Source organism: Diabrotica undecimpunctata, chromosome 4 (genome assembly GCF_040954645.1).
Source record: "Diabrotica undecimpunctata isolate CICGRU chromosome 4, icDiaUnde3, whole genome shotgun sequence".
Classification (NCBI taxonomy): domain Eukaryota; kingdom Metazoa; phylum Arthropoda; class Insecta; order Coleoptera; family Chrysomelidae; genus Diabrotica; species Diabrotica undecimpunctata.
Window position 1 is genome coordinate 144,123,012 of NC_092806.1, and position 23,467 is coordinate 144,146,478.

The 23,467-nt window shown below is 32.9% G+C and overlaps 1 protein-coding gene across 1 annotated transcript; it reads right to left on the reverse strand.

Moving 5' to 3' along the window:
- Window positions 1–228: 228 nt before the first annotated feature.
- LOC140438986 (uncharacterized) lies at window positions 229–14,410 on the reverse strand. Its single transcript, XM_072528621.1, has 2 exons — window positions 13,960–14,410; window positions 229–407 (listed from the first exon to the last, which is right to left on the reverse strand). Exons 1-2 carry the CDS (start codon window positions 14,408–14,410, stop codon window positions 229–231), a joined length of 630 nt encoding a protein of 209 aa, XP_072384722.1.
- Between the last annotated feature and the right edge of the window lie 9,057 nt (window positions 14,411–23,467).

Below are 23,467 nucleotides of genomic sequence, written 5' to 3' on the forward strand. Positions count from 1 at the left end.
ATACTGACAGAACTTGCATCTCCCTCTGAAAACCTCAAGCATATCATCCACTGTTATGTAACTACCCACCGAGTAATCTTGTAAACACTTCCCAACAAAGTTATGCAGAACATATCGCACAGGCGCCAAATGATCTTCTTGGACTCTTTTTATTCTAGATTCAATATCATCAAACCTAATAGCTTGTACCATAGAGAGAAAACGGCGTTCTGACATAATAGCAGCAAATTATTCTGGGGCCGTTCCGTCCGTGCTCCAAAGTTCTGAAGTATTTAAATGTTGGGCTCTTTTTACACCAGCAAAATATAAAAGCCCGACAAATGCACTCATTTCGTCAAGATCTGTAGGACTGTAATGTTTTTCGTTGCTGGTAAGTCTTATTGTTTGAAGTTTCTCGTTGTTACAATCTGTAAAATATTGAATAATTTTATCCGAGAAAAAAAGTTTCCAACAATCCAATATTGTTTTGGCTTCTTTTACAACACCTTTTACACCTGGTGTCTGTGTAACAATATATTGAGGGCTGATTTTTCCAACTTTGTTTTGATTTTGGTGCATTAACCATTTAGTAACATAATCCACAAGGAAAATAATTCCTGCAGCTGGCTGTATACCACGTATCACAAAAAGAGGTTAATCTTTGTATGTGGGTATATTTTATAAAAACCCTTAAAAGGGCAACATTAATTGTGTCTTTTTAATGTTGCCCTTTTAAGGGTTTTTATAAAATATACCCACATACAAAGATTAACCTATTTTTTTTTCCATTTAGTAACATCTTTACCAGTATAATAGGGACCACTTCTTTTAGATCTTTTAAAATTTGATTGTGTAGAGGCAGGGCCTTGTATATTCTCTTTATCTATTTCGTCACTTGATAAAGCGGCCTCTGAAATATTTGTGTCCGATTGATAGACTTCATCTTATTGCATATCATCTTCTATAGCCTCCCAAAGGGCTAGTAACCGTTGCTGTTTCCTCTCGTACGCCATCACAAACAACAACAAAGTCCAAATTTACTCTAGCTCACAAAAAATATTTTAATATAATTCAAAATTTCGTAACTAGGTAATCAGTACCGCGTTAGATTTTTACTAACATCCCCGACACTGACAACTTTCATAGCGCACTGAACAGATTATTGTTAATTTCTATCTAAATTAAACATGGTAGTGACTAGACAAAACATTAAGTGAGCCATAGCTGGCCGAAGATAAATATACGAGGCGTGAAAAAAAGTAATACAAAAAAAATAAAAAATGTTAGATAAATTCTAACACAGGTACTGATCGCGGGTTAACAGCAAATAATTTATTAGTAATAAGTTGTGGGATTTTGTTTTTCATGAGAGTCGCCAGCTCAATCATGGATTGGTCTACGTCTAACACTTTTAAATTGTGAGCAATAAAAGTTACCTTACCAGTCCGTTCAGAAATAAGTCGGCTTCTTTTAGAGGAGTGGATGAAACCATAAGTACTGAAACTTCTTTCAGTTGCTGCACTGAATAAAGGCATGCTTAATATATCCACTGTTATTTTAGTTAATTTTAGTAAACATATGGCTTTCCAAAAAATTCCCACCTTACCTTAGACCGATAAAGTGCCAAATCTGCCATTATTTTAACCGAGTCATCACCATATTTTAAAGTGGTAAATGATCTATATCGGAAATAGTTGAGCTAATAAATGAAAAAAGAAAATACAAAAATAAAGATGAAAATAAATATAAAACCATCAAGAATAAAATCAAATATGAAATCAGAAAGGCTAAAGAGGAATGGATGAACAAAGAATGCCAGGAATTGGAAGAACTCAGCAACAAGCATGACACCTCAAACTTACATAAAAAAGTATGGGAACAATATATAATCCATCTGTTCCATGACGAGAGAGAAAATGAACAAGATATAGGTGAAGAAAAACAATACCTACAAATTTTACCCTCAGAAGTAAAGAATGCCCTACAGAATGCAAAACAAGCAAAGCACCGGGTCCTGATCAAATTCCAGTTGAACTGTTAAAAGCCTTAGATGACGGTAATATAAAGAGACTCACCCGAATTCTCAACCACATATATGTAGAGGGCAACATCCCGGACGAATGGCTTAAATCGATATTTTTACCTCTACCAAAAAACAACAATCCCAAATCATGTAATGACTATAGATTGATAAGCCCAATGTGCCACCCTTTAAAGATTCTCTTGAAAATTGTTCAAAACCGAATTTATAAGAAATGTGAGGAGCAGATAGATGAAACTCAGTTTGGCTTCAGATGAGGCATGGGTACAAGAGAAGCATTATTTGCGGTGACGGTACTCTTGCAGAAATGTCGGGAATATAACAAGAGTGCATATGTATGCTTCATAGACTTTAGGAAGGCCTTTGACCGAGTGCAGCATATGAAGTTAATAGATGAATTAAAAAACATCAATTTAGACAAAAAAGACATTGAGTTTATTAAGGCTATATACTGGAACCAGAAAGCAGTAGTAAAGGTGAACGATATAGAAACAAATAATATACTGATTGCGAGAGGGGTTAGGCAAGGATGCGTCTTGTCTCCGACGCTTTTCAACGTGTACTTACAGGTCATATTCAGAAAAGCCTTATGGGAAAGAAAAGAGGGAATAAGAATTGGTGAAGAAATCATAAACACCATGAGATTTGTAGATGACACGGTAATTATGGCTGAGAGTATAGAAGAACTACAAACTTTACTAGATGCAATAAATAGTGAATGCATTCAAATGGGACTTGATATCAACACAGATAAGACCAAATTTATGATAGTATCAAGGAGTCCAATAAATAATGAACAACTAACTCTTGGTGGAGAGCAAATAGAGAGAGTGACAAAATATAAATATCTGGGAGCTTACATCAACACAGAATTAGATCCAGGCCAAGAGATCCGGGTACGAATAAAAATGGCAAGGGCAGCGTTCTTAAAATTCAAACAATTGTTCTGTGACAAAAATCTGAATACTGCGCTGAGACTGAGGTTTGTTGAATGTTACGTCTGGTCGCAACTATTGTACGGGGTAGAAACATGGACACTAAAAGCGCAAATAGTTAAAAAGATTGAAGCCTTTGAACTTTGGATATACCGGAGAATGTTGAGAATTCCATGGACTGCCAGGGTCACCAATGAGGAAGTGCTGAGAAGGATGGGTCGAGACAAAAAATTGTTGAGAACGATAAAAGTACGCAAGACTGCATACCTTGGACACATACTAAGAAATAATAAATATAGTCTTCTGCAGGTCATCATGCAGGGTAGAGTCGATGGCAAAAAGGGAATAGCTTCTTCTTCTTCTTAAAGTGCCCTCTCCTCAATGGAGGTTGGCTACTACAATTTTAAAATCTTCTCTATCTTCAGCTGTTCTTATTAGCTGTTCAAAATTTAGCCCTGTCCATTGTCGGATGTTTATCATTGTGGGAATAGCTAGAAAGAGGAAATCATGGCTGCGAAATATTCGAGACTGGACAAACATGACTGTAGACGAATTATTCCACGTTGCAAAAGACAGAGAAGCTTTTAAAAATGTGGTCGTTAACCTCCGTTAATAAGGACGGCATAGGAAGAAGAAGAAATGATCTATAAACTCGGTTCCCTCAAATTGTTCTTCCCTGATTAAATGAACACCATTAAACTGGGCATAAAATATATTCGCTGCCAAATAAATTGAATATATCGTCGGTATACTGCGAAAACCAGATAAATGACAAATTTTAAAATATTGAGTTAAGTATACCAAAATTCTCAGCTTTTTCTGCTCTACATACAGGTAAAACCCAATAAATGATACGACTTACCATTCAGCAGATAATTTGTGTAATAAACAAATAAGTACACCTAATCAACTTTTCATTTTCAAATAAAACAATATATCGCTACTTACTTCCATAAAATTAAAGTTCTGTTGCATGTAAAACAAAGTAAGCCCACATATACTATTATGCCGGACAACAATATATTTCTACTACTGCAAACCATATTCAGTAAAAAGGTGATAAGTGTCATTAATACATTTTACGTGTATGATTTATTAAAATTTCTCTTTCATATCGACTAGTAAAAACCTTTAAGTACACTTACTTCATTCTACCTGAAAACGGGTTGAGTTAAAATTTAGAAATGGTTACTAAGCTAAACCCATAAATGATCTTTATAACACATACACAGATAGAATAACTAAAGACAGCAGTTCAATTCTTGATGATTCTGAGAACAATATAGTTTCAATGATGAAATCCATTTTTGATAGTGACTTTTCAGATGTAGACCCCACATATCAGCCAAGTGAAGAGGGATCGCTCTCTCTAGGAAGTCTATATGATTTACACACAGCTGTCTTTGATAGCCTAAATGATGAGAAAAAAGATACTGTAATAGGTGCACCCACGAACAATTTAGTGTCAACTGAAATAGCTAGTTGGATATTAAATCTACTTCTTGACAAAGTATGGAAAGACGTACGTCCACTAAAACGTTAGAGAAAAGTTAACCCCAAAGATTGGGTAATAAATGTCGCAAAAAGGAGGCGTGCTGAGGGTTTGCCTTATGAGATAAAAAAAAAGACCATAGACCAGCAAAATTGCCAAAACCAGTTAATTGTTTAGAGTGCTTTTACAAATGTGCCAGTTATTTCAGCGAAGATTACAGACAAAGACTATGTCGTGATTATTGAAAGTTAGAATATGTAGGCCTGAAACATTTTCTTATTGCACGTATTAAAACGGAGCCACCAAAGAGAGTCGTTGCAGTTCGTTGAAGTTTAAAAATCCACGTGCATTTTCCAAAAAGTTTTACTTTTCTTTGAATGTTCAAGACATACAGGTATGTGAGAAATTTTTTTGTAAGACACTTTGTATATCAGCGTCGTTAATACAGGATGTTGTAAGAAAAACTGATATTCTAGGCTGTTATGCAGACACAGATAAAAGAGGCAAGCATACACCGCCAAATAAAACAAGCAGTAAAACCCGAAAAATCGTGAAGGCTCATATTGAGTCTTTTCCAACCATGGGCCCACATCATATTCGCCAAAGTTCCAAGCGTAGATATTTGGACAAAAATTTAAGTATAAGAAAAATGTACCAACTTTTTATAAATGACTGTGAGCAGAAGAAACTGGAAGGTGTTAGCGAAATTACATATCAAAGAATATTTTCTAACGACTATAATTTAAGCTTTTTTGTTGCTAAAAAAAATCAATGTTTAGTTTGTAATAAATATGATAGGGCTAATCCAACTGACAAATCGGATTTAGAAGACAGTTACAGAGAACATCAGAGAAGAAAAGAAGTATGTAATCTTAAAAAACAAAATGATAAGAAAAGATCTAATGAACAACGGGATTTTGTTTCAATTACTTTCGATCTACAGGCCGTACTACAGATTCCAAGTGGATTGACTGGAAAACTATATTATTATCGAAAATTATGTGTCTACAATTTGTGTGTATATGAAGCCGCATTACTAAATGCAGCTTAATGTTTTGACTGGTCAGAAATTAACGGTAGACAAGAAAGTTCTGAAATAAGAAGCATTATTTTCCACTACTTATCAAAATGTGTTCCAGAATATGTAAGTGAAATAAGTTTATTTTCTGATACCTGCAGAAGACAGAATCGTAATCAGCATATTGCAGCCTTACTATTATGGGATGTTCAAAACATAGACCATTTAAATATTATTGAACACAAATTTTTAGAGTCTGGACATTCCTATATGGAAGTTGACTCTATGCAGAGTAATATCGAAACCGCTAAAAAACACAGATCTATCTATGCGATGCCAGATTACTTGTCTGTTTTTTAAAATGCAAGAGGAACTAAAAATATCAAGGTTGATGATAAAAAAGTATGTATAGAACCATACAAATGTAAAGAAGTTAAATACTACGACTTTTATGATTTAAAAAATTTGTCACACACTTTGATTAAAAACCGGACAAAAGACCAAAACAGCGAAAAAATAATGTGGTTGAAGATAAAGATAATGAGATGCGTGAAAGGAGAGACAAACAGAATCTATTTTAATTATGACATGTCAACAAGCTTCAATTATTTCCTTACTGATACTGCACGGCAGTCAAAAAGAAAAAAGCACGCCAAGTTATCAACTCAACTAATACAAGCAATCTTGAAGAACTTAAACGACTTTATGATGCACATTTTCCAATTAGCATAGCAAAAAAGAGAGATTTGGTACAGCTATGGGATAAGGGAGTGATACCAGAGGAATATCACGGGTGATATCGTAATTTGAAAACTGGAAATGATGTAACAGACATCTTGCCAGAGCCTGCTTTCAGTGACGAATCGAACGAGGAAGCCTCATAATAATAATATTGTTATTATTATATTCGAAATAAATTTGATTTTTTCTATAAAACTGCCTATCATTCATATAAATAATAACTATAACTACACACAGATGTTAACAAAATTTTCAGGGAAAACCAGTTAAATGTCATAAATATCGACTAATACCTTAAAACATTGCTATTACCTAGTAAAAGCCTCATATCTCGATCACAAAACTGGAAAATATTATACTTGGTTTATTATATTTGTGTTAAATATGTTATTTGAAGAGTAATTGATTTATTTAGATTTACAGGTAAAACCAGGTAAATGATAGCATTTCCAACTTAAATTTAGGATTAGTCAGATAGGTGCCTTAACTTTTTCAAACTAATGATAGAATATCATTTCAGATATATGCATCTTTCACTAGAATACCTAATATCAAAAACAGGCTGACTGCTTAATTCACAATAAAAAACTAAACTTTAAAAACGGTTTTTCTCGATTTCGGTATTCCGACATTTACCTGGTTTTCGCAGTATACCGACGATATCGCCATTTGCTTCCTTTTAGAGACAAACATTTTTATTGCTTTTTCTTCTTGAATCCATAATAGACTTGAAGACCGTTATTTGTCCATATGATTTTATAAGTTAAAAAAACACTCAGTTACCTGACTTGGTCGAGGCTTATTCTGCTGTATGTCGATAAGTGTCTGTAAACATAGTTTTATAAAAAACAAGAGATGGAGGTGATAAAAAGTTTAGTATTGGCTTATTTCTTCGGTAACTTCAACAATCTAGTTGCAATCCAAAACAGTAGATTAAACAATCGTCACATTAATATTTGTATTGACACTTTCATGTCCTGCATCTAGCAATTTGTTTTAAAGTGAATACCATGTTGGCATTTTAAAAGAAGGTCTTTTTTGTTTGAAAAACAATTGCCAGTGCTTATTTTCGAAAATTGCAAAAGGCGTCCATGTTGCATAAATAGCTCTAGCGAAAAGCTGATCTAAATTTTCTTGGTCCTCTTTAGATGATTAATCAATAAAACTAGCATAAACTGTGTGGATATGGAGCTGGAGCTGGAGTTGGAGACACTAACAGTACTCCTAGTATCTATCACTTCACATTGCGTACCTGTGTAAACAATAAATAAATTTTTTAATCAACAGTTCAAAAAATACATTTTTTAACAATAACAGCCTGATATGCGTTTTATAAAACTGCCTATAAAATCTACGCTTCAGTCTATAATACTGTACTTTTATAGGGTTATTTGTTATATTTACCCACTGTCGAAACAGTCCCCTTTTCTCATAATAACCGATTCACTAAGCTCACTTCACACTATTAAACGTTTATATACCAATAATCCAATTACCTCACATATCCAATCAGAAATAGAGATTCTAAATAATAATAAGATCACTGTTGACTTCATGTTTGTTCCATCACATTCAGGTATACAAAGAAATGAAGAAGCAGATGAACTAGCCCGCTTAGCATCCTTCAGCCAGAACTCCATTCTTATTAATGAGATTTCTTCAGATGACTTCAAGTCAGAAATAAAATATAAAGTGTTAAGTGCGTGGCAAAATAAGTGGAGTGCATTACAAAATAAACTCAAGAAAATCAAACAATTAATGAAACCGTGGCTCCAACCACAGCAAATAGACACAACCAAGTGAGAATAACACGTTTGCGACTAAACCCTATTCATTCTACAAATGCCCAATCGTCAATAGAACCACGTGTAAGCCAAACAGGGTCGTACTGATGTACGACCTATGTATCATACGATTTTTAAAAATATTTACTTTTGAAACTGTTAGTGTAAAAATTTCTTGAAATTTAATCATTATATCACAATTAAACTAAACTCTAAAAAATAACACGACCAGTAAATAACTTAACAATAACTATAACATAAATATAACACAATATATTAACTTAAAAATCAACACGATACAATTAGAATTTAAAATGATGGCGAATTGGGATCTGTAACATGAGAATCTGTCTCGCTTACGGTAATAAATTATATTTTATCGCCTCTTGACGAATGAGACGGCGAATATCAACACGTGCTCATGTTTACTGATGGGAATTTGGTAAACGAATACACTTTAGGGCACAGTAACTTTAAGGCGGGTACACATATGCGAGCAGAACTGTTCGCGAACCGTTTGTGAACGCTATATTCGTTAATGTGTACGGCAGAAAAAACCGCTTGCGTACTGTTTCATCGTGACTCGTCGCGAACCAAATTTTTGCGGGTTGCGGTTTATTTCACGACTTCAAAGGAAGCTCGTCTTTCAGTTTGGACGGCGCTTACTAGACGCAGCGAACATTTTTATTGTGTCATCAAATCGACATTGTGTGAATGACGTGTTCCTTCCTAGAGAGACGTGAGAAAACAGTAAACTGATTATTGTACATATTTTTATTTTTGTTAAACAAGCAAAAACAGAACATAAATCAGTACCCAAATTATAAATAAAATGAATCATTTCGCACATGTGTGTTCGTTGTTGGTTTGTCGCTTTCCATGGATCGAGATAAGTATGCGATCAGTAAGATGTAGAATATTTTTCAAGGATCTGTACGCGTACGGTACGTATACCGTTCGGCTCGCATATGTGTACCCACCTATACACATAAACACCTCTTGACGCGAACTGTGCCGCCAATGTGTGAAAATTGTCAAGTAACACTCTCCGTGAAGCATATACTAACTCAGTACAAAACATATGGAGCAGGAAGAAAGAAGCACACTACCCCAAATAATATAAAGGAAGCCTTAGGAAAAAATATGAACATTAAAAACACAATAAGTCATCTTAAAGACTCAGGACTGTATCAATTATTATAATTTTTTCTAACTTTACCTGTATTATATTTTTTAGGTCGCTAATAACCCTTGTTATTACAGCGTAAATAAATAAAAAAAATAATTGTCTCGCTCCCACCGAGCATTTAACACAGTTTACTATATGTATTGTTATTTTTGTTGCATTTTTCACGTATTGACTATCACAAAATTTTCAAAAGTACGTTGTTTTACCTTGTACACTTTTAATTTTAAAGTAATTCCAAATATAACTTTTAGATTTTGTACTAAATTTTGCTTTACATCGATTCATTCCAAATATTTGCACGTTAATATATCACCAAAACAATAAATACTGATACTGTAAACATCCTAGCTAGTGGTTCGTGGGATTCCCCGGCTATTTCGATTTTCGGAAATTTTATCTAAAATCGCATTAGCGATTCTCCAGACAAGAAAAGCAAAAAAGAATTTCATGAAGTAGGTGTTTGGGTTTCAAGAATAATAATGTTTGGGATGCAAAAAAATATACTGTGAATTGACCAAAACAATGTACATATTTTTTAAATTATAATAATTTGACCCATATCTACCTAGTTTTTATTTTGTTTCGGTTTTTGTAAATATAAAAAATTCTGGCGGAACATTTTCTGGTCGAGAATTTTGAATACTCTCGTTCTCGAGAATATTCTCTTCAGAATATGCTCTTCTTACATCACTACTTCCAGTTACCATGGCTAAGATCTACTATCAATAGCGCATTGATTTTTTTTACTACATCATTTTTTTGGAACTTAGTTTGGCTATATAATGAGAAGCTGAAATTTTCGGTAATACAGTAAAACCTCCCTTAACCGAAACCTTTTTAACCGAAACATCGTTTAACCGAAACGGCTGACAGTTTCAATAATTTCGTCAATAAAAAGTAAATGTTTGTCGCAAAACGTAAATAATTCCGTTAATTTCACTCACCAATTGATGTCTATGTGTGTTGGGAAATAACAAAAACCAAGAGCTCTAAAAGATATTTCCGAAAAGGCATTTTAAGGTATAGAAGCCAAAAAAGTTCATGGATGTCAACCACTTTATTCTTAGAATGGTTTGAAAATGAATTCGTCTTAAGTGTAAAATCCTTTTTAAAATAAAAAAACCTTCTCGTCAAAGCATTGTTGCTTGTTGACAATGCGCCCTCACCTTCAAAATCTACAAAATGGTGACAATTGTCAGATTTTTGCCACCGAATGTCACAAGCTAAATCCAGCCGTTAGACCAGGGAGTCATAGAGACATTCAAGAGACATTATAGAGAAGCATTCTTAAGACATCTGTTATTACAGGAGACGAATTAATCCAAAAGTGTTCCCGAAATTCTCAAATCTTTAACAATAAAACATTTTTATTGGTGAGCTGAGTCGTGGGCCAAGATCAAATCTTCAACTTTGGAAAAATGCTGGAACAAACTTTTTGATAAGATTTTGATTGACGATCCTGAAGAAGAAAATGGTAAAAAAACGACAGAAGAAATTAAACCTTTCATTAAAAATTTGCCGGGACATGACGAAATTAACTAAGAAGAGATACGTGACTGGTTAGCAGCTGATGACTCAGAACGAGAATATATCGACCAGGACATCATTGATATGGTTCTTTATCAAGACAACCTGAGCATATCAGATGCCGAAGATGACGACCCAAGAAGCAACAGGCAGCACAAGACCGTCGACGAGATTTTCAATGCTTTAGACGAAAGAATTTTATACAGTAGGCCTAATTAGTTAGGGACACGACTAGATTCTTAATTTTTGTTGTTATTACATAAAGTTTTGTCCTTTTCAGATTGCTTTACGTTTCGTCGAACAATCGAATGAGGCAAACTCATGACGTTCTGCAAATTAACGATGGAGGGAGAGAGAAACATCGTTGTCAAACGAAAACGCAAAAAAAATAGCAGATTTCTTTAAAAAAGCATGTTAAACTTGTTCATTTTCCTTAATTTTATTACTTTATTTTGGATTTACTTATTAGAAAACATTACGAAATCAACTCATAGTATTTTTTAATACCAATACTTTGATCAAGAATATTATAAAAAAAAATGTTATTTTTAACCGAAATTCTTGTTATCCGAAACGGCCTCCCCCCCAATTATTTCGATTAACGGAGGTTTTACTGTATGTATTTTAGTAGATTGTCTACTATTTTTTCAAACAAACAATGAATTGGTGTACTTCTTGAAGCCCTAAACATATTATTAAACATTTATTTACCACGTGATCTTCTTTTTTGAATTGACTTCTTGATGCGTGAGTACAGAAAAAAAAACAATATTAATCTTTTAATGTTTTAGTAATAACTCAATTCGTACAGTAATGGGAATGTTCCTTTCACTGTCAAATTTGATATTTCATTAAATTTGATATTCGCTGCCTATTTCCATATATCAGCCTACCGAAGCGACGAAACCATGAATATGGAGAAAGTACATTTTACGAAAATAACTATAATGGGAAATATTCTTGGGTTTTTACCTTACAAAGATAACAAATATAATAAGTTGTATTCATGGATAGTGTGTGGTATATTTTTTGGATTTTATCTGAAATGTATAATCGATAGAATATGGTTTCAACTACACACTTCGAATATTTTTATCATGGATATTATTTATAACATCAGCTATGGGTCCATTATCATTTCTTGTTTTTTAATAAGTTTTAACTACAGGTGTCTATGGTTTCAATTTATAGAAAAGATTAATGAGGTAATGATAGACCGATCGATTTCTACAATTAAAAGTGCTTTTAAAAGAAATATCCTACTTATCGACTTTGTTTTAGTTATACTCATACTTCTGGCACAAGCCTATATCATTTGGAATGAAATTCATTTTATGCCCGATATATCATACTACTTCATAAGACTTTATCAACTCTGTCTGACCTTGACAATCTTTGACGCAGCTACTATGATCTCTAATAAATATCTTTTTCTGATTGAACAACTTTACTGCTGCCATAGTTCAAAAGATGTATTGCGTATAAATGTCGATAACATAGTTATCATCAAACGACAATACACTGAAACATGCAAAATTGTGACAATGTTTAATAAGCTTTTTGGATGGTCTCTTGTCATCATATTTCTGGCTATAGTTCTTGAGATAGTCATGGTGTACGTTTACTACTATGATCAGTTTTCTTATAAAGGTGAAATTACGATTTTATTATTCAATAAAGTAAAAATAGTGGTTGCAATTAGGGGATTACTAACGATTATGGATGGTATCAAGAGCATATTAAATCTGGTAATATTTTTTATTACATATTATTTTAATATTGTTCTGAAGCTAGTTTCTTGTGGCATTTTAAAGTAATAAATATTTGAATGGGAATAAGCCACAATTAAAGGTTAAAGTATGTTTATTGAGGCATACCAACAAAAGGACCCGGAAAAAAGGACGCATAAAAAAGGACGCGGAAAAAAGGACGCGCGAAAAAAGGTCGCGTGGAAAAAAGGACGCGTAGAAAAAAGGACGCATATTATTAATGAAATACTATAAATAGTTTATTTTAATTGACAATAGCAATTACCCCCGTTTATCCCCTATATATAATTACAGAAAATGATTCTACCTAACCTAAAATCGGTTACGGTAAAAGTAAAAAGTGAAAAATATTTATATGAAAAAAACTTGCCTTCACACTTTATCCAGGCTTAGGACTGGCAGCAGAAGCTGGCGTGTTTACAAGTTTTTTTTTATGTTTTTTTAATTTTTTGCTTTTTTTGGAATTTTTTTGTCATTTTATTTTTTTTTGTTTTATTTTTGATATTAATTTTTTTTGTATTTTTTTTATGTTTGCAACTGAAAATTGTGAGCAATGTCTCTCAAATATTCTAAAGTTGGCCTGTCAGCATAATCGGCAACAATAGCCCTTATCCTGTTTGCTGTATCTTGATATTTTCTTTTGCGTGGAGGTACATTGCCCGAAATGTACTGCTCTATTTTCAAAACATTTAAATCATATTCTTTTTTTAGAGAATTAATAAATTTCCAAATATTCGGATGTGCACTATTGAGAAGAGAAGAAAAGCTGTTGTGCCATCCTTCGACAGCATTATTAGTTCGAGGTATATCTTGGTCTGCCAAATCGTAACAATTCCATACATTTGCTGGAAAAAGGGGTTGTCTTCGATTTCCTCTTCTAGCTAATCTCCCTATCCAAGTGTCTTCAAAGTAATTAATCAGCGGCACTAGTAGTTCTTCATTTTGTGTATAAAAATCGCTATTGAGCAACTCCTCGTACACTCTGACTACATGGTTGTCTGGAACAAACGCAAGAGCTGTCAATTGTCTTAGGTAAAGGGCGAAGTCAGGATTCTCAATATATCTACGTTACAATCCGGCACTTTGAATATGGCGCCACATACACTGCGAGAAATGAAAAAAACATCCGCGGATTCTCACATTTGGGAACTCAGTTTGTGCAGCATTCACTGCCGCTATTTCAAAGTCCATCATTATTATTGTTAGAGGGCGCAAGGCCGGATTCAACACCTTTAGTTGCTGAAAAACACGTGTATAAGTCTCTTGTGTTTTGTTCGTTAGAAGTGCAAATACAGTCGGGATTACATTACTGTATCGCACTCCATGAATTGTGTATATTTGAGAAAACAATGGTGGTGCTGAGTTAAATGTTCCATTGGCATACCAATGATCGCATTGTTTCATAAATCTTAAATTTCTTTGTGTTGAAAATAACAAAATACGTTCTTCTTCTGGCCCGCTGTCAAATAATAGAAATAGCTTACCGCCTGTAGTTGTTTTATATTCTTCAGGAAGCACAAGTTCTTCTAAATTTCTCGGATTTGCGGGCGTACCTCCTAGCTCGTTCCGAACTCTTTGCACAGTTTTTTTTAACGACGACACTGATGGAAGTTGTGCCGTAGCAGCTAAGGAAAGTCCTTGAGAAATTTCACTTACTACACCTTGGGTGGAGTGTTCCAGTTGTTGTGCAACTTCTTTCATCCGGTTACAAGCTTCTTTTGCTTCAATCTTTGCCGTGTCTGCAACGTGATTATGTTGTGTGGATTTTGTAATTTCATCCACAACGGTATGCACTCTTCCTGTACATTTGCACTTATTATAAGTAGCACACTTCCAAATTGTCTTTTCACCAATCACTCGCTCTTTTTTATGGAGAAATCCATTATAAAGTAACAAGTTGTTGCCTTTTTGGCTTTTCACAAACGCTAACACCATCTTAACAGACTGATATCAATTTGTAAAATGTTTTCTTGTTAAGAACAGAATAAATTACCTACCGCGACAAGTTTCCCCTATATAAATAATTTGGGGAACCGATTTTAGGTTAGGTAGAATCATTTTCTGTAATAACATATGGGGATAAAAAGGGGGTAATGGCTAATGTCAATTAAAATAAACTATTTATAGTAATTCATTAATAATATGCGTCCGTTTTTCCACGCGTCCTTTTTTCGCGCGTCCTTTTTTCGCGCGTCCTTTTTTCCGCGTCCTTTTGTCGTAGATTCGTTTATTGACGTTTCAATTTCCACTTCGGAAATCGTTCTCAAAATAAAAACATTAGTAAATTAAACAAATTTTTTTTGTTACTTGGTAAAAATTTTTTCTAATAATTTATATTTATCTGACTCATTTATATTGAGAATTCAGGCATACATTATACATTTTAAAATAGACGACTTTAAAATGATATTGTCAATATTGTTGAGTTGCGTTCCTGGGACGACTTTACTTATAAGATAGTTCATTCGATTACATGAAATCAACTTTAACTTGAGAATATCCGTTAGAAAAAACCATAGCATGTAATTCGTCTTTAAAAAGACAAACACATGCCATGATGACAGTAAAATTCTCATGTTAGTGATTTCATAATAAATTATAAGGAAAAAACCAGGAAAAAAACCTCATAATACTATCCCGACATGGTAAGTATTTGATCGTACATTTAGTTTACTTTCAATAAACATCAAATTCTGATTTAATATGTTTGTTATTTAAAAAACATAAATGATGTATCCTCTATATGTTACTGACTTACTAAAACTGGTATTTTCCTTTTAATAACTTCCTCTTTTAATATGGGTAACCTGAGTGGGACCTAGCCTCCTCAAGAATTTCTCTCCAGTAGTCCCTATCCATCGCCTTTCACCGCCAAGCACATTTCTCATGTCTTCATCAATTTTAGTGTTGCCCAAAATCGGTCTTGGTCTCGCAATCTTGGTCTTGTTCTTGCGTTTTCGCAAGACCAAGACCAAGACCAAGACCGCCTAATTTTAGCAAGACCAAGACCAAGACTGACCGTGCAAGATTTACGCAAGAACAAGACTCAGCCTGCGAGACTCTTGCGTCTTGCAGTTAGGACGGAGTGTCGTTTTAGCGCAAATGAGACGCGCAAAAAAATATGTAATAAAAATTTAAAAAACTGGACTTATGTGCATTACGAACAATACCATAAACATACATCAAAATCATCAAACAAAATATTCATTAAAACCAACACATTGGACACGTGCTCAGAGATCATAATTACAATGTAAAAATAAAATATTTTGTACATTCTTTTCCAGCAGACGACTTCTTCGCTCTGAAATTAATTGTCCAGATTTATAGCCGCCCTCTAATCATAAAATAATCTTGCATTGATACGTCGGCAGTAATATCGTATCGAAATTTTTTATAAATATGTCACCTTAGCTATAAAAAATAGAACACTTATTATTACGGACACCCACTTAATAATTCAATTTTTTTCCCATTATAACTTAGGAGGAATCTAAATAAATAAATCTTATCGGCCTAACACTAAACATTGTTTCTGCTGAGTGTGCGATGAGATCATTCGGTTAAACCAACTTTGCTGAAAGAGCGCGATAATATTCAAAAGTTTATTAATAACAACAGATAATGTAGCTTACCGTGTAAACAAAATACCGAAATATTTAGAATAAGGAAGTAACGATATATAATTCTCGGTTTGTTATTAGATACTTAGGGTATTGAATAGTAACGGACATTAATAGTAGTAGGTACTTTTTCGACATCACTAAACTTCATTTGACAAGTTTACAATTTGACATGGGGGACAAAGATTCAAATAGTTTTAAGATAGTCGGAGTAGTGAGCGTTCTAATTATAGATATAAAAGACCTAAGAGCAAATTTGATGAGTTTTTCGAAATAATTTATGCATCCCATATTGCTTTGTTTGAATTGTGCCTACATAGAAAGGTTAAAATGAAAATGAAAAACAGAAACACTTCAGGTTTAAGGAAGCATCTAATATCTTTTCACAAAAAAGAATTACAAAGCTTTCTTCCTAAAAAATCAAAATTCTGGTTCCTAAAAAAATATTCCTACTACTTTATTTTGGTAAATTAATGTATTTATTAAGTAGATATCTCCTTAATTTAAAATAACTTGTTTTGATTATTATTGCTTTCTTACCTATTCTTTATTTTTTTAAGTTAGTTTTTTATATAAAAGTAGAACTAAGATTACCATCAATACCTTTCTAGACAAAAATGTTCTTTAAAATACAGTCAAATTTATGTCATTAATTTGGTTTGTTTGTGTTTTAACCATGTTTGATTGACTTTCATTGGGCATGGTAGGTAGCTGGGTTAGTTAGAGCATAGGCAAGGATCGCTTAGATCGTGGCTTCAAACTCCCCTAGTAACGTTTAATAAATAGCAATAGGCTAATGGGTAACTGCAAGACTTGCAAGACTCTTGCTGCAAGACCAAGACCAACAAGACTGGGAGTGCAATACCAAGATCAAGACCAAGACCAGGTGTATTGGCGCAAGATCAAGACCAAGACTGTCTAAGTCTCGTCTTGTTCTTGCATTTGGGCAACACTAGTTCCTGGTATATTCTATAAAGTTTGAAGTTGTATCGTCTTCTCCACACTTCATTGTCATTCACTAATCCATAGATTCGGCTTAGTACTTTTCTTTTGGCACATCCTAACATGTTGTTTTCATTATTTTTAGTTAGAGTCCAGGTATCTGAACCATATGTTAGGAATGGGCGTATTATTATTTTGTAGAATTTTATTTTTGTATTTCTCGATATAATTGTGGATTTAAGGAGGAGATTGAGCCAAAAAATAGCATCTGGCAGAAAGCTCAAGACATAAACAAAGGAAGAATACAGTTAGTTGTTGGAACTGGTGCTGGATCTGTCAAAGGTATTCCAAAATATGTGGATCTACATGTGTATCGCATTGATCCTAGCACCAATGTGACTGCAATGGAAAATCTTCTGGAACCCCATTTTCCGGAAGTGCTTTGCGAGTCTATGAAGTCTCGCTACCCAAGTCTTTACTCATCATTTAAGGTCCGAATATATCAAAATAATTTTAATGAAGCTATGGATCTAGCACTCTGGCCTGAAAATGCATGTGTGAACAATTTTTTGTACCTACGGAAAAATCAGAGGTTCCAGAGGTAATTTTTAACCCTAAATTAATGTTATTAAATGTTCAAAGTATAAATAACTATAAAATGTGTGATTTGTTGTTGATATTATTACATTTAAAAATATAGAAATCTTATGTCTAACAGAATTATGGGAAACCATTGACTCTATTAATAATGTATACATTGACGGATTTACTATGAGTAGTACTTATTGTAGAAACTCTTCAGTGAGAGGAGGTGGTGTAGGAATATTCGTAAAGAGAAATGTAAACGCTCATAATATTAATGTCAAAAAATTCTGTTCTGATAAACATTCAGAGTTTTGCTGTTCTTTGATTTTGCGGTACATATTGAATTGCTACCGATCTCCGTGTGAAGACGTAAATATTTTTTTAAATAATCTTTTAAATAATAAACAATAACCAAACAAAACTACTGAATTGCTTATCTGCTTACAACATACATACTAATCTTGTCAAATGGCCTACAAGAGTAACAAATACCAGCATAACAACAATTGATAATATTTTTGTGAATTTTTCTAATTTAGGTACATCATGTATTCTTGACAACACTGTGTCCGATCATAGAACTGTTTTAGTTGAACTTGAAATCGATATATCGACCTTGCCTATGTCTTGTCAAAAGCGATATTTTTCTGAGAGTGGGATAGATAATCTTGTTATAAGTCTTATGCTGGAAGATTAGAATCTTGTTTACGGTATACTTGATACTAATTTGGCTTTTAATGTGTTTGTTGAATTTTTTCGCATTATTTTAACATTAATTTTCCATTGCAAAATAAACGTATTATAAATGATCGTAAGAAATGGGTAAACACTGAAGTACGCTTATCTAGTAGTAACTTAAAAAACTTGCATGTTTTATCTAGATCCTGTCCGGATCTTCGTGAATATTACAAGTTAGAAAAAAGGAAACACCAGAAACTTTTATGTTTGACAAAGAAAATTATTACCAGAGTATTATTTCGTCATCAGATAATCCTTCAAATAGTGCCTAAAGACTTGTTGCTGACGTGACTAATAATGTTGACAATAATGGAAGGAAAAATATATGCCTAAAATCAGATGAAAATTGTGTAATAGAGGAATGCCCTATTGTTACTAACATGTTCAATGTTTTCTTTAAGAATGCTCCAATTGAGGTACGTTCTAAAATTCTCAGTCATCAAAATAATACTTTAAGGAAACCGCCTTATAATGAAAATGAAAATTTTTTACAATTATGTCCTTACACTCCAAATGAGCTAATTGAATTATTGATAGGAAAATTGAAATCTTCAAAATCATGTGGATTTGATGAAATACCTCAATTTTTATTAAAAAAAGTAATTCCGTTCATACTATTACCTTTAACATTTCTAATAAACTTGTCTTTTTGCAATGGTATTTTCCCGTATTATCTAAAGGGGGAAAAGTCGTTCCTGTAGATAAGAAAGGTGATACAAAGGATATTAGTAATTATCGCCCAATAACTGTCCCTTCGGTGTTTTCGAAAGTATTCGAATACTGTTATCTTAACAGATTAAACTCTTATTTATTGGAGAACGGTATTGGTAGTAAATATGAGCATGGCTTTTAGACAGGTAAGTCTACAAATACAGCAGTTCATTTATTTTATGAGACTTTAACTAACTATATTGATGCGGATGAATGCCCTGTCGGGATTTTTTGTGATCTCAGTAGGGCATTTGGCTGTGTCGATCATACCTTACTCATTAATAAATTAGAAAATATTGGAATAAAAGATCTCTCTCTAAAATGAATAGAATCCTACCTATCAGAACGTCGTCAGTATGTCTCCTTAACAGATGTATCCCAACAATCAGTAAATATTTTCAAATCAGATTACATTTACATTCATGTGGGTGTTCCACAAGGTTCTGTAATTGGCCCAATATTATTTCTTATTTACTTAAATGAAATTGTCTCAATAAATTCTGCTGTACAGTTTACACTTTATGCAGATGATACTTCTATCAGATAAATCACATATATCTTTTAAAAATAAATGTAACTGACTCTTGTGTGATCTTAGTTATTGATTTTCCTCAAATTACTTACATCTTAATGCGGATAAAACACATGCTATTCATTTCCACAATAGATAGAAACATCTGTTAGATATGGAACTATCAATATATTCTAAACAAATTGAAAAAGTTCAATGCCTAAAGTTTTTGGGTTTGTATGTTGATGAATGTCTCAATTGGAAAAGGCAATGTGATGATATTATTTCCAAAATAAACTCAGCATGCTACCTACTTTGAAACCTCAAAGATATACTAAGTGAAAAACAGCTAAATTATGCTGTATTATGCTCAGGTGGAGTCTCGTTTGCGGTATGGCATAATATTTTGGGGTACGTCTTGTAAATTCAGTGAAGTCTTTCTATCTCAAAAGAGAATAGTCCATTGTATTGCTGGTATTTCTCGAATAACTAGCTGTAAGAGTTATTTTACTAGATATAAACTTTTAACTGTGCCGTGCTTATATATTTTTGAAGTTTGTGCTTTTATTCATTGAAATCTTGAGAAATTTGAAACTAATAGTCAAATTCACAATATAAATACAAGGCGGAATCAAAAATTACATGTGCCTTTTTCTAAAGGAAATATGCATTTTTACTCACCTGCAATAATAGGTCAAGGAATATTATAATAATATAAGTTACGCGAGCCAATACAAAAGTGTAAGAACATGAAAATATTTAAATTAACTTTTAAAGATATTTTATTGCAGAATACGTTTTATTCTGTTGATGAATGTTTTAGTAGTTGACATTATTTTAAGTATATGCTAGTAATTTTACATTTTCTATTTGTGTTTGTCTTGTAATCTTAGGTTTAGCGTAATTTTAGATTTACATTTATATTTACTAATTTTGTTTTCTAAACTGTGACTGATCCTATACAAATTGTGTTTGTCAAAAAGGAAATAAAGTATTATTATTATTATTATCTGTTAGCCATGCAAATTCTGCGGTTTGTCTCTGCGGTAGTATTATTTTCAGTGTTAAGAACCTCTCCCAGGTATTCAAATTCGTTCACTGCTTCGATGACGTCGTTTTCTATAACAAGAGGTTGTAGAATTTGTGGTTGCGTGCTTATTTTCATATACTTTCTTTTGTTGGTGTTTATTATTAAACCCATTTTTGTAGCTGATTCTTTTACTGCTACAAATGCTGTGATGGGTAGCTCTTTCGGGGCGACAGACTCAGTAAAACACAGGTTTGAAATAAAAATAAATCTATTAATTCAGTATATATACAATAAATAAAAATAAAAAAGTAATTCTACGTTGTATACTTATAAAATAAAAATAAAATGAATTCTACGTCCCGTCTGGGTCCCGCGATGAATGAGTTCCCCGGCGAACGTCTATAAAAGAAAAGAAACTAATTATTACTAATAAAGAAATGAAATAGCAGACCCACGGTAATGTTCAATACACAATACCGATGTGTTCCGCTTGGCTAAGGACAGAGTACGATCCTCAATACGGAAATCTCTCTGTCCGGGTTGGCTCTGTGCAGATCCACGGTAATGTTCAATACACAATACCGATGGGTTCCGCTTGGTTAAGGACAGAGTATGATCCTCAATACGGAAATCTCTCTGTCCGGGTTGGCTCGCAGGTTCACTACACCGGCGAGTCAGGGAGCCTAGAGCGCTAGCTACAAGACTATCTAATTCCGCTATTCACACGCCTTAAATAGCCGTTGCGAATCCCACTTCGCCGTCACGTTGTAGAAGTGGATGCGCAAATATTGACACTCCCACGGTTCGAACTGTTAAACGATCAGAACATCGTTACAATGCCTCTCGTACAGCATACTTCGTTGTCCCAACAATATTGATATCATCAATATGTGATGAGTATCAATGAAATATTCCAGTGTTTTTTCTAAAATTTGTTTCAAAGTTGCAGTCTGATGCATTATCGATTTACCACCTCTGAAATCAGCCTGATATTTTCCTACTATCTGTTCTGCATATGGTGCCATACGGTGACGCAGTACTATGAAAAATATTTTATATGCTGCATTTAAAGGCAGCGTATAATCAAAAATTCCTCGGTGGTTAAAGCATTCAACTCATTTCTCTTTTCTGTGTATGAGGAAGTATTCCTATATTCCTAATTTGCAATTTTATTATGCAATTTTCAATATAGTTAAATTTAACAATGGATTGTATATATTATTATCTTTTATTTTGCGCTATTGACGATTTATGTAATTTTAGTAAATTTTAATTGTTATCGTTATTTTTTTGACTTTTTGTAAGCTTTGTCGATAAAATTGTACAATTTTCAGTGACAATAAAGCATATTTTTATTCTATTTTATTCTAAATTTAATAATAAAGGACTTCATATTCATCATATATTTGTAGTAAATAAAAATGGTATGTATCGGTAATTTGAAAAAAAATTGTTCTCGATTTTATGGAACACATTTCCAACCATTCAAAACGTGTTTTCTTGGAAATGTGTTCCATAAAATCGAGTACATCTTGCATCAATAAAAAGTCAGACATAGATAAACTGAGCAACATTTATTGTTACTTACTGGAAAAACATCCAAAATAAAATTAATATCTACCTGTACCCGTACCCACACAAATTACAGTTATATGCATAACATGTTGCATACCATTAAGACAGGTTTAAAAATTAAAATCACCTAAGATGGGCCTCTAGTATTTCTTAAAAAGAAATATGATATTAAGTACACCTAATTACTTTTTAATCATAGGATTTTTCCTTTTTGTTCTCTATGTGCCAGAGTTAAAACACACCAGTAAAAGATGACAACAAAATTTTTACTATTTTTACCTAAATTTTAAAGAATTTTAAAATGTATTTTGTCCACTATTTTATATTTTATGTGTGTGTTATTAATGTTGAGTGTCTATGCTTTTATAAATAATCTCAACGACTAGTAAGTTGCACTGAAGATTTGTAATATTTTATAAATATTTACACTTTTTCTTATTACAGTGTCTTGAAAAAGGAATAAAACCTTTGCGCTAATAAAACTAGAGAAAGCTAGACAAAAAGTCATAAGAGTGTTTCATTAACATCCCGGCCAATTTTCTGACTGCAACCCTAATAAACTTTGTTGTTAGTATATATATATATATATATATATATATATATATATATATATATATATATATAGTAAACTCTTAAATATTGGGGAAATCTGCAAGAAAGACTCTAATGTGTATCAATTGTTTCTCCGAACGTTTTCGCCAAAGAGAATTAATTTGGCTTCTTCAGGGCTGAAAGAGAATAAATTATAATTAGCTACCATGTATTATCTATTAAAATATTATTGATCTTACCGTAACTTAGAATTGTAGAGTTAGAATATTAAAAAACTTTGCTAGTAACATAGTGGTGTTTTTTTGTTACTATGTGCAAAAAAAGTTTTTTTAAGGTTTGAAATGTATGGTAGCTTTGAACTTGACACGTAAAGGCTTACCCAAGGTTAATCGAAAAACCCAATGTAACTACATTTAAAAGGAGGTAATTCTTTGAATTGTCGGCAATAACTAAATTTTTGATTTTTAGAAAGTTTAAAAGTGAGGTTCTGTTTTAGCCAGAACGCAAGCGCTGACAACTTCAGTAGTTCTTATGAATCTTTATGTCGTTAAGGTTCATTGGTAAAAACGAATGAAATTAAATTAAGTTTAATGTTGTGGCTTGTAGATCAGCCCTAACAATTAATAATCTTTATTCTAAGATAAAAGATAAGACTCCCATAGATAGGCTTAGTAATATTGTCTACAACATTCCATGTCTCTCTTGTAACAATTCCTACATCGGTC

Coding starts and splice junctions, on each gene's coding strand:
- LOC140438986 (XM_072528621.1), bottom strand. CDS start 14,410: ATGGTGTTAGCGTTTGTGAAAAGCCAAAAAGGCAACAACTTGTTACTT. Junction 408..13,959: donor ATATAAAACAACTACAGGCG/GTAAGCTATTTC, acceptor AATATTTTACAG/ATTGTAACAACGAGAAACTT.